The sequence below is a fragment of the Pseudorasbora parva genome, chromosome 3 (assembly GCF_024679245.1).
Source record: "Pseudorasbora parva isolate DD20220531a chromosome 3, ASM2467924v1, whole genome shotgun sequence".
Lineage (NCBI taxonomy): Eukaryota > Metazoa > Chordata > Actinopteri > Cypriniformes > Gobionidae > Pseudorasbora > Pseudorasbora parva.
In genome coordinates, this window is record NC_090174.1 from 19,233,541 (window position 1) to 19,249,007 (window position 15,467).

General features: G+C 40.6%; 1 protein-coding gene across 3 annotated transcripts in view; it reads right to left on the minus strand.

Moving 5' to 3' along the window:
* Positions 1–3,319: 3,319 nt before the first annotated feature.
* Positions 3,320–15,467, minus strand: part of tbcelb (tubulin folding cofactor E-like b) — a 37,328-nt gene continuing 25,180 nt past the window's right edge. For all 3 annotated transcript variants that reach the window (XM_067437993.1, XM_067437994.1, XM_067437995.1), the window contains one exon: positions 3,320–6,695. In XM_067437993.1, coding sequence (XP_067294094.1) covers positions 6,371–6,695 — 325 coding nt within the window. In that variant the 3' untranslated portion in view covers positions 3,320–6,370. The remainder of the gene's footprint in view (positions 6,696–15,467) is intronic.

Genomic DNA, 15,467 nt, shown 5'->3' on the forward strand with positions numbered 1-15,467 from the left:
GCTCTTGGATGCAGAAAAGGGAGGGGGAGACAGCCCAGAAAAACCCTCCTAAATCCTCCACTCAAACAGAGCACTGTGCTGGTCCAATTCCACAGGACAACCGCCAAAGACAAGAATGGCAAACACGGCCCAATCCGTGCTTCAGGGTACGCTTGATTTCAAAGAGCAAAAGTCTGGAGAAAGTGATCCCAGAATGAGAGGACAGAGGAGGAGTGAGAGAGTGGGTTCCCTGTACGGATCTACTGAAGGGAGACGCATCAGAGGCAGGCGCTACCTTTTGCACCAGGGATAGTGTTAAAGTTAATCTGAGATCAGTATTTTGGGGAAGGGGGAGGATAGAGAGTAAAAGGGAAAGAGAGGGGTGGGGATGGAGAGTGGGGTTGAGTCTTTCAAAAGAGGGAAAGAATAAAAAAACGAGCAGAATGGTGAAGAGAGAGTGGATGAGAGAAGGGGGTACAACTGAGGACCAGTGAAAGGTGGCGTTTGGTAAATAACTAAAGGGAAATATTGAAACTAGAGCCGTAAGCACAAAGAGGATTTCTGAAGAAAATGTCAGGCCTTTGGATCTAACTCCAATTCCCTAGATAGCAGCCCTCTCCATAGCTAGTGCACAGTCCACTGCATCTCTTCTGGGGCTCTTTAGCCCACCCTAGGGGCATTTATTTACAAAAGAAAACACGGCAGAAAAACATTGCTTTATTTGATTGAAAAAAGGGAGAAGAGCTTGGGTTACCACATTAACATGAATCAGCTTGGACACTCTATGTGTGTGCGTGAGTGAGCGGATCAGTGCTCCCCCTCCTGTCTTACTTGCCTCCCTGCACCAATTAAGGACAACCTCATTTGCAACAGCTCACTCAGCCCTGGGTTGGTCTCCAAATGGGGCTCATTTCCATAGATGCAGTGGTGAGATAACGACAAAAAGGGGGGAAATCATTGGTGCATCCACGGTGATAGGGTCTGGGAAGGAGATGGGAGCAAGATCTGAGTCAGACTCAGCATTGTTTCTAGGAGGACAGTGGACGTAACTAGATACCAAAGGGGGGCAGGATGTGTGAAAGCCGACTGGACGGACGCAGACCCCAGATTCCCTGTGACCAATGTGGGGGTCCCAGCGGAGGGTTCTTTTACACCTTGTTGCTTTGTTGTGTAAATGCAGACCATACTCTTAACCAAACCAGTGCATAACAAGGACACAGAGAATTTGACAAAGAGCGCAATGTGGTCCCAGACTGACTTTTGGACAGTTGAATCATCTTGTGCTGGAATGTCCAGATACAGAAGAAAGGAGAGTGAGTAAGGACAAGAAGGAGACGGCAATCCTTATCTTCTCACCATCATCTCCTTCTGCTGTTGTAATTAGCTTACTAATAGGGTTTATCACGCTGTCTTGCTTTTTTTTTTATTTGTCCCTGATTCTACTTCATGTTGACCTACAAACAGAAACACTGTGGTTGTGGAATAGGTCAACTCAGCTGAGATAATCCTGCATCTTTACAACCAAACCTTTACAAAGTTTCAGTCCCACCAAGAACAAGAGATGGCTATGAGCTTGGTGATAAGCATTAACTCCACTGTCTGGGCATTGGAGTCAAGTGTCTGATAAAATGTAATCGCAAACTGTCAGCCCCATCAACCACCTGCCAACCAAACCTGGCAGATTGGAATCAGGCTGACTGAATTACCATAATGTCAGCGGGTACAACGAGGACCTTTGGAGTCATCGAACAGCTTCCGTGGGAAAGGACTCAAGCATAGATGAGAGCACTAATGCTGCAATTGCTTGCTGGTAGGTCCACCAGGCCTGACCCTGTATGCTGGAAAAGGTCCTGGACAACAACCTGGCTGGGTCATCCAATATCTTAATTTTCATCCAAACCCCATTGATGCATCGAACGCCAAGCAGTTGCTTTGCCCTCATTTTCTTTCCTTTCCTCAACAATGTCAAGCCCCCTAAGGTAACTCAAACCTTCTCAGAAAACATCTCCCCCTCCTGGCCACACAATGAGCTTCCTTCAGCCTTCCTTGCTTTATGGTGCACAGGGTAGATCAGGCTACCAGTTGCTCAGCCAGTTCTTTTTGCTCTACCACAGAGTGAGGCAATTAGAAAAACTTTCTTAAAACCCCCACCTATCCAAAACACACCAAATCCCTCAGCAGCTCCCAGTGTGACCTTGCCTTTGTAGCCCACCCCTGCTTTCATGCCCTGGTAACCCCTTGTACCTCTTCCCTCAGATTGGCACAACTCTCTGTGTTGCCGATCCACCAGTGAACTCTGGCTACAGCTGCACTCTGGGAGGCTATGCTGCCCAACAGCAAGGCCACTAAGGAGATGGAAGTTTTAAGCCTTGGTTGGACAGAACTGTGGGTGAGTCTGTGAGTGTGACAGCGATGCCAGGTTTGGCACGTGCAGCTTTCACCTGTAGGCGTGACAGGAATAGGCCAGCACTTTCAAACGTGGTGAAACCAATTAGGCATGATGCTTTTTATCAGCCAAACCACTGTGGTGATCCAGGTGGCAGGCTAGCTTGTGGCTGTCTGGCTGGATTGACTCCAGTTGGATTGCTAGCATTTGCCTAGGCTCTTTGGTGTGGTCTCCGCAGCGGCTCGTCCCTAGTGTGAGCTGAGTAAATACACAACTAAATGTTATAAGACAACAAAAGAGAAGAATATACAAGAAAGCATAGCAAACAACCTAAAAGGCAACAGACATAGGTAACCTTGCAGAAATAAACATGATAGAAGGTCACTCAATTTGTACTAAACACACCACCTTATTCCGAAAAACTACCATCACCTTTGATTCACCAGAGTATACTAGTTGTCAAGCTTTGCAGGTTCAACATGCGTATAAATAGTACGAGTGCGCAATATCATGGAATGTATATGCCAACTCTAATTTTGCCATGCATATGCTACGCTGTTTTTCGCGTGCATATGATACGCACTTTATGGCGTATAATAAAGACAAACCACCCACCCCAACACCCTAATCCTACCCAAGAGCGTGTCATATACACGCCATAAATTGCGTATCATATGCATGCGAAAAACAACGTAGCATATGCACGCCAAAATGAGTTTTCGCGTATGCATTCCACGTACTACTTATACACATTTACATGTGATCGGGTTGATAACATGGATCTCTGAATGCTGTTGTTAACTTAATTAACATTAACATCTCTGCTCATGTAAGATGAAACATGTAATGTTAAGGCTACTAAAAATAAAACAAATGTCACTAAAAAGGAGAACTTCATTACCTTAGATGCTTGGGGGGGGGGGGGGGGCATTAAGACTCAATTAATTCCGTGCAAAGCCTCAGCTTCTGTTTATTTTCAAAACGTTTTCAGTATGGCATTCTACAGAAATTCACATAATGGTAAAATACCATTATTCATAGTAACACAAATCGCACACCTTTTACAGGAATATTCCATGTCAATGTTCACATAATCATTAATACTGAAATATTATCCATGGCACAAGCCAATGGCCCATTTTACACTCCGTAAACACCATTATACAAGCCAGCAATAAGTAAATATGTCAGCACCTGCTCTGTTAACAACATTATGCCATTAAAGGCCAGATGTCCTTTGGGAGCAGAACAGAGAGGATCAAGTGTCATCACCACAACCAGAACACAATGAGAACAAAATATGAGCAATGAGAAACTTGTAGAGACACAGGTACTGCTGAAAGATGGGAGAAAAGGGGTGCCCAAGCACACAGACTTTGGTTTGTATATGAGAAAGAAAGCAAACGTGCAGTTCTATGTAGTGAGACATTGGCATAGTGCATAATTATTATCCAAATGAGGACATTAGTAAGCATTATAAGGGATTTCCAATTATCAGTGAAGAATGAAATTACACAGGGAGGAGCTAAATAAATGTAGCAACAATATGGTATAATCATGGGATTTGGGCAAAATATATGACAATTAAACTCAATTTCCAGTGATAGTACACAAGTGAAACAGTGATGGGACTTTTAAGCATAATAGATCCTCAGTATGACATATGCGGTTACACTGAAACAAAGATGTCTCAATATCTGCCAAACAATATTCATGAAGGATCTTCTCCTATCAATAGTGATAATATAGCTAATCTGAGCCCCTAATGGATTCTGAGCTCCCTGTTAACACCCTCCTTTGGGATAGGATTGCCTACAGACAGCTTGGTAACTAGAGAGGGAGTCTATACTATATCAGTCACTCTAACATTAGAGGCATTCTGCTAGGAAATGGTATGGGAGTGAACAGGAAAAGCCCTGGTAATCCAATTCCTGAAACAGACTGGTATGTGCTGACTGTAGTTAAAAAAATAAGAGCATAAAGACTGACCATTAAAATGTTAAAACTATCAAACAAATCGAATGCAAGTTTATAACCCCACAGCACATGCTTGGCTTTGCACATAAATAAGAGTATGAAATCTACATACTCCAAAGTATCTTTTCACCAATGAGAGATTGCAGAGGTCTTGCTGAAAAACATGCCTGATTATCAGATGATTTAGGGGATTGCAGTCAGTCTGTGGTCATAATAGAGACAGCCAAGTTTCCACTGCAGGAACTTTCCCCAGGAACTAAGGAATTTGGGTGGTATTTGGTGTGTTTTGACCGAAGGAACCAGGGTCTTAAATGAAGTTCCGGGTAAATGTTTTCCCCCTCAAAACGGCCCTGCTCATGGGGTAGTACTTTTTCAAAGTTCAGGAACTTTCGGGGTAGGACTTGAGCGCTGAACATGCTGATTGGTCTACTTCACACAACATTTCGATTGGCTGACTCGATGCAGATTTTGTTTTAACCACCATTTTTAAAAGTCTTAAAAGAGTTGTTTGCTATTCGAATCAACAAGGACGTTTAAAAAAACCCGACAAAGTTCAGGCTTTATATAAGCTTATATGCAGAGGACGAAATCGGTGCGCATTCCTAAATCACCAGACTAATCTTCACAGGACTTTAGACCACGAAAACAACAGGGCTGAAAAAAAAGTTCCTGGGAAAATTTCAGGGTAATTTTTGTGCAAACTGGGCTTTTGTGAATGTGAAGTGTGTAGACCGTAGAGGGCTTCAGGCTTGTAGGTGACCCTGCTGTAATTCAAGCAGAAAAGAAGTGGCTAGTGTCACAGCTAGAGGATAGAGTTCACTTTCTATATGCCCCAACCCCCCAGCCCCACGCCAGACCACCTACTCATCCAATGGCCCTAGGTAGACATAGGTTTCCCTTTATCTAAGCATTCACAATCTACATATATTGAACTTGCATTCAGTAATTGTGGCAATTTCCATGTCTAGCTAAGAAGTCTAATGTGATTGAAAAATCATGTACAGTTTAAATGCCTGGGAACACTTACCTCATTGTAGGAACACAAGTAAATTAGGTGAAGTGATCATGTCATTTCTGTACAACACTACTGTATCTTCATGTAAGTATCTTGATATTTAGTATGAAAGATGTTTTTTTTAATAATGATCAAATAATTTAATATTATGAGCTGTCAGGTCGATATTTTGTAGGAAATTCCACTTTTACATCATTTGTGTTTGCGTGGTTACATCACATCTGTAAATAAAAAGAAGAAAGTCTGACTATTACAGCATTTGTATGGTGCGGTGGAAGGTGTGGTTATAGATATCTAGCAATCAATATGTCCAATATCAGTGTTGACTAACATTTGTAACATGATTTATTTGAAAAATATTGTTTTATCAATGAGTCAAAACAACTGAGGAAGATAGCTACCTCCAACAAAAGATATTTGTAGGTATGTCCTTTTTTGTCTTTATTTACTTTTTACATTATGTCTTTAAGACATTAAGAAGGGGCCCGAGTTTTGACATTCTTAATGACATTCACTCTTATAAAATTATTGCCTGTGCTTCAAATCATCATATTCATCTATGCCCACCTCCCCCACCCCTTAATTACAGTTTAATTGTAAGGGCCTAATAATATGTACTGCACCTTTAATACATTGTAAAATACTCTTTAAAGCAGAGGCATGTATGGGGTTGTGGGTAATTCCTGAGAATCTCTCATAAAAACACATCAATGAAAATTATTTAAGTCCACAAATTTTTTTTTTTGCACACATACTGTACATCTACAGAATAGTGGAAGTTAAAATGGGGTTTTAATCCTGATTCCAAAGTCTCTTTTAAAGAAGATCTCTCCCAGATTAAAGATGCTGGGAAACTAGTTTTTCTCTGTTGTAGATATAAGGCACTCTGACTTGAGCACTGTTCACAGCATTCTCATTGCCTTTATTGGAAGATGGTATTCCGATAAATCTGGAAATATATCAACAAGTATTTTTTTCCCCCAAACAGTGCCCAGCTGTTGATCTCTTTTCTGTCATTGTGTTTTAGGCACCACCAAGATCTCATCTCCATCTCGTATACTGTAGGAATGAAGTGCTCGAGCTCCATATTTCATCTCCTGAGGCTCTAACGCGTAGCCAAGCTGCCGGTCGATATAGTACACACGTATCTTGTTTGGAGGTAGCTGGACCACAGCTCTCAACTGCTTCTTTAGGTCTCCCACTGTCTGATCCAATCTCAGCGCTAGGGGCTCCGTCTGGTCCCCGAAGTGAACCTCAACTTGGGCATGGCAGAGAGGGCGCAAATCCACTTCTGCAAGTGGGGCTAGGCGGCCATAGCGTGCTACCAAAGTGTGGTACCTGAAAAGAGCGGACAGCAGGAAAGAATATGTGATTAGCCAATGCTATTTTCGCTGCTACATCCAGTGACCCATTTAAAGGGTTAGTTCACCCAAAAATGAAATTGATGTCATTAATGACTCACCCTAATGTCGTTCCACACCCGTAAGACCTCCGTTCATCTTCAGAACACAGTTTAAGATATTTTACATTTTAGTCCCAGAGCATATGCAGTCTATGCACACTGTACTGTCCATGTCCAGAAAGCTAATAAAAAACATAATCAAAATAGTCCATATGTGACATCAGTTGTTTGATAGAATCTCTTGAAGCATTGAAAATACATTTTGATCCAAAAATAACAAAAACTACTACTTTATTCAGCATTGTCTTCTCTTCCTCAAATAAAGATTCAAACGGCCATGAATCAGTGAATCGATCAATGATTCGGATCACCAATGTCACATGATTTCAGCAGTTTGACACGTGATCTAAACTGCTGAAATCGTGTGACATTGGCTCTCCGAATCATTGATCAATTCACTGATTCATGGCCGTTTGAATCTTGAGGAACACGGAAGAGAAGACAATGCTGAATAAAGTAGTAGTTTTTGATATTTTTGGACCAAAATGTATTTTTGATGCTTCAAGAGATTCTAATCAACCAACTGATGTCACATATGGACTACTTTGATGATGTTTTTATTTGCTTTCTGGACATGGACAGTACAGTGTGGATAGACTGCATATGCTCTGGGACTAAAATATAAAATATCTTAAACTGTGTTCTGAAGATGAACGGAGATCTTACAGGTGTGGAACGACATTAGGGTGAGTCATTAATGACATCAATTTCATTTTTGGGTGAACTAACCCTTTAAGTTAAAACAAAATGTTGAGTAGATTTTAATTAGAAATACTGTGAAGAAAGCAAGCATAGAGAGAATATACAATAGCTCTGTTCCAAAACCTATTGAATTTCATACAGAGAAAGAATTTTGAATCATCACAGGCCTACTTACACAGACTATTATTCCAGACAGTAAGCAGCAACATTTTGCTTCCTTTTAAAATAACTTGTTTTGGCCAAACTGTAAATACTAAATAATAATAATATTGGTAAATAAAATATTTAATACAAAATGTGCAGAATGTTGTGTCCTCAGGACCAGAGTTAAGAACAACTGCTATAGAGTGCTCCAGGAATGAATTAGCTTAGAAAAACGCTATTGGTGCCTATTTAGTTTCAATTGTTCTAATCAGCATCATTCAGTTCAAACTAAGCAATGTTTCTTGCCTTAGAAGGCTGCTGCAAGGCACCGGACTTGTAAGTACACTTACAAGGTTTTGGAGCAGATCTAATGGGCTATGAAACGCCCAGGTAAACACACACTTATACTTGATATATGCATGCAAAACCTGGCAATTTTTCAAACCTGTATGAATTTCTTTCTTCTACTGAACACAAAATAAGATACTTTGAGAATGTTTGTAAGCAATCAGATCTCGGCAGCCATTGACTACTATAGTGGGGGAAAAATACTATGGTAGTCAATGGCTGCAGAGATCTACTCGGTTACAAACATACTTCCAAATATCTTTCTTTGTGTTTAGTAGAAGAAAGAAATTCATACAGGTTTGGAACAACTTGAGGATGAGTAATTTTTGGGTGAACTATCCCCAAAATGTCAATCACACAATAATGTTTAAGAGTGACAACTTCTTTATAGGTGAAATTAATATCAATGCAGTTTCAAAAAGTTTGTGAGAAGATGTAGTTGTGTATTTGTGTACCTGTTTGTGTGTTTCTAAAGCACACTGAGTTTTTAAACTGTGAGAAAGTTCTTACCACCACCCCTTTTACCCTCCCTTCTTTCCCGTCTTGCTGAAGGATTGTGGGAAAGATAAGAGGAGATCGGTAGGGACAATTAAATAAAATCTCCACAAAAAAGTCTTTTAGCTTTAGAGGGCTACAGTAACCGACACAGCCAATCAAAGTAATTTCCCCAGCCTGTCCAGAAAAGTCTCCCCACAAAGCAGAGCCTGAGCCTGGGTAGGTGCCTGTGGCTCCCTGCCTTCACCATGGGAATACTGCCCCCTCTATACAAAGTGCCACTCTGTCTGAGAGAAAGAACAGTCTCACTCAAGGGTCTCATTTAGTGTGGCTAAGCTCCTTAAATGAAGGCGAATGGGTGTTCGTTGTGATAACATAGCTGCCTTGGATTCCTCAAACAGTCTCGAAGATGGGATCGGACAGTCGCCACCGTGCAGTGTTCATAGTAGAGCCATACAGTGAATCTACTGTAGATACTGCATTTGCTGATGGCCTCAAAAACAACATGATCTGTTTTCAGGTAGATAAAGTCTACCAGCAATCAGCTTAATATTTAGATACCGGTATCTACAACTTAACATTGTATAACAAATATCTCCTGGGACCCAAGGAAATTCTTTCATTATTTACTTGATTAAAATTGGGCTTTTTATCTAAAGCAACTTCAGTACATGTATTACAGTGGCAGTCACCCTGGATGAACCTGGGGTAAGTGCTTCTTTGAAAGGCACAGCAGAGATACAGAATCTTAGGCTTTGTTCACATCCCCAATCAACTGGAATTTGTGCTATCCAGTCTTTGGTTTGCATCAGTTGAAATGAGTTTTTTTCTCAGATTTATTTTTTTAGACAGTGTAGGCAATAACTAGAATATCTACATGGGTTGCTATAGTAATGATGTAAGTGGTTACATAAAACCAATAATATCTTTTCCAACAATAAAAATTACATAAGATAAAATAAGAGACAACAAAACAAGTCATACTGGTTTTTTTTTGTTGTTGCCTACGCTAGTGTCCAAAATTGTTCACCTATTTACTATACAGTGTATTTCACTATAGGGTCAATGATACATTTTTATGAGTGAGACCCAATAATTTGGCCTCAGTGGGTTTGGGACAATTTTGCCAGTTGTCCCTCCTGAGAGCAGCCATGATTTATTATGAAAAAAAGTTAATTTAAATTAATTCAGACATAGCTGTAGACACTACTCCACATTGTGCATGATGTTGCATACATGTTATGTCCTGATTGACGATAAAAAAAAGTACTCGACAAGTAATTTTTCGATCTGATCACTCAGACAGAAATGTATTTAGGTCTGATTTTGTTAATTTTTCATTCCTGCTCATACTACAAAAAAATAAATGTTTTGAGTTTGTATATGCCATGCGTTATTAATCCAGGTTCTTCATCTCGAGTTGAATCCTTCTATCATGACATGTTTAGCATCGACAACCACAATGATGGATGCCAAAGAGCCTGGTTACTCCATCCACTTATCTTCTTAAATTTCTCATTGTCTGAAAAGAGTGACACACTTAGATTTTCCCTATACATTTGCCTTCCTACATCCTTGTTCTCCTTTCTGCTCCTATGTTGTCCTTCGCCATCAAAATGTCAACAAGGTCCCTGGCTATAGTTACTCCAAGACAGTAAGACCAATAGCCCCTTTCATTTCCTTCACACTCTACTCCTCTCATCCCTGTCTTTGCTTCCTCCTCCTGCTATCATTCCTGTGTTTCCAATTACTTACTAGAAAGGATTAACATGCCCATAGCCACGGCTCAGGTTTTAGTTAGTCAAAAGCTGTTGAATGTATAGGACTCCTTCACCTATTTCACCCTCTTACCTATATGGGCTGCACTAAATAGTGTACCTCACAGCTGCCTAATGGAGGGTTACTAGAACCCTCCTAGATTTGTTTGGCAGCCTTGGTACAAATAAACTAAAGCTAAATTATTTAACACTTCAACAGTATAAATAGCTATTCTAGTGCCTATAAAGTAGTTTTGGAAAGATATTCTTAAGCGCACAGTAAATAACGCATAGAAGCCTCATCTAGGAAATCGATGTGAGCAATCAAGCAGCCAAGGGTTTGAATTACATTAGCCAGCGCTCAAATCTCTACATCTTTTCAGCATTATAAAGATAACGGTCCCATGCCTACTTATACCTAAAGTTTATGTTTAAGCAACCGTAAATGCGACTAAGGTTACTGTGAAATCACTTTGAAAGTCTCTCAAATGGTTCTATCCATTACTTTATGCTACCACAGTTTGAGTTTCATAAACTAGGCTGAAAGGATCTCTGCACAGGTTACGTCTCATGCATTCAAAGAGGGCCTAGTCTAAAGGTGTGTTTGAGGTCAGAAAGGCATCATTTCTTTCTGTCCATCTCTTTCTCTGTTTCTCAGATCTTTGCCCTCTTTCAGAGTTTTATCACAGAGTCGGTAACATAGCCTAAGCTCTGATCTGCACCCAAGGGGTGGGGGCAGGAGCAGACTGGGTTCAAAAAGGGGGCAACCTTAACCCATATCTAGAGTTTACCATCTAATTCTGCACCTGCCCTTTCACCCTCTAGTGCCAACTCTCATCTCAACCTCATCCCTCTGGGAAAATGTCTTTCCCTCCAGAGAAACAGACAGAAAGGGACAGAGAGAAGGAAATAAGAGGATGTGGATGGTGTGAGGTCAGAAATGAGGGTCAGTGTACCTTGGTTTTAGTTTACATAGGAGTTGAAAAGAAAGTCTCTGAAGAAGTGGTCCCACTGGGCACAAGAAAAAACTAATTAAAAAGTGACTTGTAAAGGAATAGTTTACTCATTAATTAAAGGTTTCTCATGTTTTTCGAAACGCTTATGATTTTCTTTCTTCTTTTAAACAATAATCACACCTTTAAAGAAAAATCAGATGAATTTCACGTGGACGTCACCGCTGCGTAATCTATGTAATGACCATCCCTTAGATTTCAGATGGGAAATCTTCTAAAACCACGTCTCCCATGTGCACACAGTTGTCAATAATTATGTCTGTGTGTGTAACCACAAGACTTGGACTATTGTGCACTAGTCGTATTGGCCACTTTTAAGTTGTTTGTTAATTTTATGACTTTTATGATGTTTTTGTTGGACTGCAAATGGTCTGCATTTATATAGCGCTTTTATCCAACGCACTTTACATTTTTGCCTCACATTCACCCATTCATACACCGACGGCGGTGTCAGCCATGTAAGGCGCCATCCAGCTCGTCGGGAGCAGCTGGGGTTAGGTGTCTTGCTCAAGGACACTTCGACACTTGGTCAGGTGGAACCGGGGATTGAACCACCAACCTTCTGGTTTGTAGACAACCTACATGAACCACTGAGCCACTGCCAATACAAATTGTTGATATTTGTATTGTTGATCATGTTTTGCTATGTTTTGCTGTTAGACTGTGAACAGACAGTGATATTGGGCTGGGTAGTTTAAAAACTACCTTGCAGATAGAACCCAGTGCAGTGGGTATATATGGATAGAAGTCAAGTTCTTTGGAAATCTTAAGAGGTAAAATTTTTGTTTCTTTTCTATATTTTTTTATAAATGTTTATTTTTATAAAGCTTTTAAAAATAATATTGGGAAGGACTTGGCTACAGCTAAAATCTTTATGTAGATGAAACTTTATTTTCAATACTTTATGTATTCTTTTTAAAAGCTGCAGTTTCATTATATGAGTTTAAGTTGATATTTGATGCTATAAAACTACATTTGGATAACATTTTGCATATTATAATGAGTTATAATGAGTATAAAGCATAATCAAAATGTCTGCGATTGTATTTTTCACTAGCCTGGCTCTGCCCTCCTACGTACTTCCGCTCAATTTTCATTTTCCTTCAGTACTACGTCTGGGACTGCTGTGTAGTCTTAGGTTTTCTCCGAACAAATTTTTACCGGCCCAATCAGCGAACAGAGGGAGTGGCTGAGAACGATGACGTTGATGTCGAGCGCTAGTTTGAGATGTAGTTCAGTAATGGCGGCGGAGAAAGATGCAAACTAAACCATTCATTGCATTGTGGCACTGCTGCCAAATTTCCAGAAGTTAAAGCCGGAGCAATAACAGTCTTTGCTGGGGTTTGTTGGTGGCCATGATGTTGTGGCCCTCCAACAGGGTAAATTCGGGAAAAGTTTGATTTCCCAGATCGCTCCGTTAGTGATGAAGGAGTTGGCTGAAGCTATTCGGACGGTAACTGTTTCTCGTGGGGTTGGAAGGTATTGCCATCATTTAAGTTACAGGGACTGGTCAGTTATTTTATTGCCGTCCGTCTCTCACCACCCGCGGAAAAATCCCCGGCCAAGATACCTACTGCTTTTGACAAACGCAAGGTCGTGTTGATGTAATAGCTGTCCGAATCCACATCTCTTGAGTTTTCAACAATATATCACTTCAAAATTCACTGTTTGTAATCATTTTTGACCACTTCAGAACACCATACGGTTGCTTTGCTGTTATTAGGATGCATTTCTAGACTTGTATTTCCTTAAAATGCTGGCAAGTATTTAGAAGAGCAATATATTTCATCACCGCTCAAACAAATTAAAATAAAAGCACTTAAACATTTGAATTGGTCCGTTATTTATAGCAGCATTTATTATCATACGAAGCATATGACATTTTATTTACAGCATACAATGATGTTACGGACCACGTGAGCACCGCGTTCCCGATCACAAAACTCTCCTCTCCACCGTGGCGTGAATAAATCACAATCCGAATGCACAAGTTTTAGGTTTTATCCTATAGTTTTATTACTGAGGTGGCATGCACATGTGCACTTTTATTTTGTCGTATTTCCATGAGTGAAACAGGTGAAGGGCGCATGACATACGTCACGACCAAACGCTAGCGATGGTTATGGCAGATCCAGAGTGGCTCAGGGCAGATCCAATAGTTTTAAACCTCAACAGGGTGCCCGCCTTCGCGGACATAAACCCTTGTCAATGGAGAGTGGCCAGACTCTATGTACAAATGAAATGTACAAGAGTCTGGTAAAACCAGGCTAATTTTTCACTACATCAAGAAAGGAATGTTATTTCACTATTTAAGATTCACCGGCCTGCCGACATGTTTATTTTGGTAGCCTGTCTCGAAAACTCTGATACTATGAGTATCGAAAATGTATTTATCTTTCAGTGCCAAATTTCGGTTCCAGAAGCCAAGCGGCTGTGTCTAGCGTACTTGCATCGTACTTGGTAGCCTCTTATCGCATATGTTTGCATATACATATGGTTGGGCTCAAGCGCGGTTCTCTTGCAGTGTGGAGCTAATCGCGCAAAAGCACAGAACATTGCACAGTGTTAATGTCATCATTACGATAGCAAACACCAAATCAATACTACTTGGATGTATCATATACCCCGGTATGTGAGTGTGAGTGCAGGCCAGCGAGGGAGAATGGGAGGGTGGGGGGTTCAGCTCTGAAACCTACATGACATTCTTATATCACAATGAACTTTTATATAGAACCGGTCATCTCTGCTAGTTATAGCACTAAATAAACATGAATAAACATCAGAAGGTATTTGAAAGAAGCCATATACTGAAATGTACAATTTCTAACGTAATTATACTGCAAGAAGACGTCAATCTTATGCACAATGAATAACATTTCATGTAACGCTTTTCACTCAAGGCACTTAATGTCCATAATATAAATGTATAAACTTTTTATAAATACACTATATTGCCGAAAGCATTGGGACGCCCCTCCAAATCATTGAATTTAGGTGTTTCAATCACTTCCATGATAGGTTGCCACCTGTGCAATAAGTCCATTCGTGAAATTTCCTCACTAATAAATATTCCACAATCAACTGTGAGTGGTTATAACAAAGTGGAAGCAATTGGGAATAACAGCAACTCAGACAGTGCTGATGTGCACAGTGCGTAGAAGTCTGCAACTTTTTGAAGTTAATAGCTACAGACCACCAAACTTCCTGTTGCCTTCAGATTAGCTTAAGAACAGTGCGTAGAGAGATTCATGGAATTGGGTTTCCATGGCCGAGCAGCTGCATCCAAGCCTATAATCACCAAGTGTAATGCAAAGCATCAGATGCAGTGGTGTAAAGCACACCACAACTCAGGGGAGACGCGTTTTCTGGAGTTACTAATCATGCTTCTCTGTCTGGCAATCTGATGGACGAGTCTGGGTTTGGCGGTTGCCAGGATAACAGTACTTGTTTGACTCAATTTTTCCAAGTGTAAAGTTTGGTGGAGGGGGATTATGGTGTGGGTTGTTTTTCAGGGGTTGGGCTTTGCCCCTTAGTTACAGTGAAAGGAATTCTTAATGCTTCAGCATACCATGACATTTTTTTGGGAACCATGACAACTTCATGGGAACAGTTTGGGGATGGCCCCTTCCTGTTCTGGAAAACTCTGTATAAAAATGAAACTTTCATATATTTTAGATTCATTGCACGCCAACTGAAATATTTCAGGTCTTTTATTGTTTTAATACTGATGATTTTGGCATACAGCTCATGAAAACCCAAAATTCCTGTCTCAAAAAATTAGCATATAATGAAAAGGTTCTCTAAACGAGCTATTAACCTAATCGTCTGAATCAAGTAACTAACTAACTCTAAACACCTGCAAAAGATTCCTGAGGCTTTTAAAAACTCCCAGCCAGGTTCATTACTCAAAACCGCAATCATGGGTAAGACTGCCGACCTGACTGCTGTCCAGAAGGCCATCATTGACACCCTCAAGCGAGAGGGTAATACACAGAAAGAAATTTCTGAACGAATAGGCTGTTCCCAGAGTGCTGTATCAAGGCACCTCAATGGGAAGTCTGTGGGAAGGAAAAAGTGTGGCAAAAAACGCTGCACAACGAGAAGAGGTGACCGGACCCTGAGGAAGATTGTGGAGAAGGACCGATTCCAGACCTTGGGGGACCTGCGGAAGCAGTGGACTGAGTCTGGA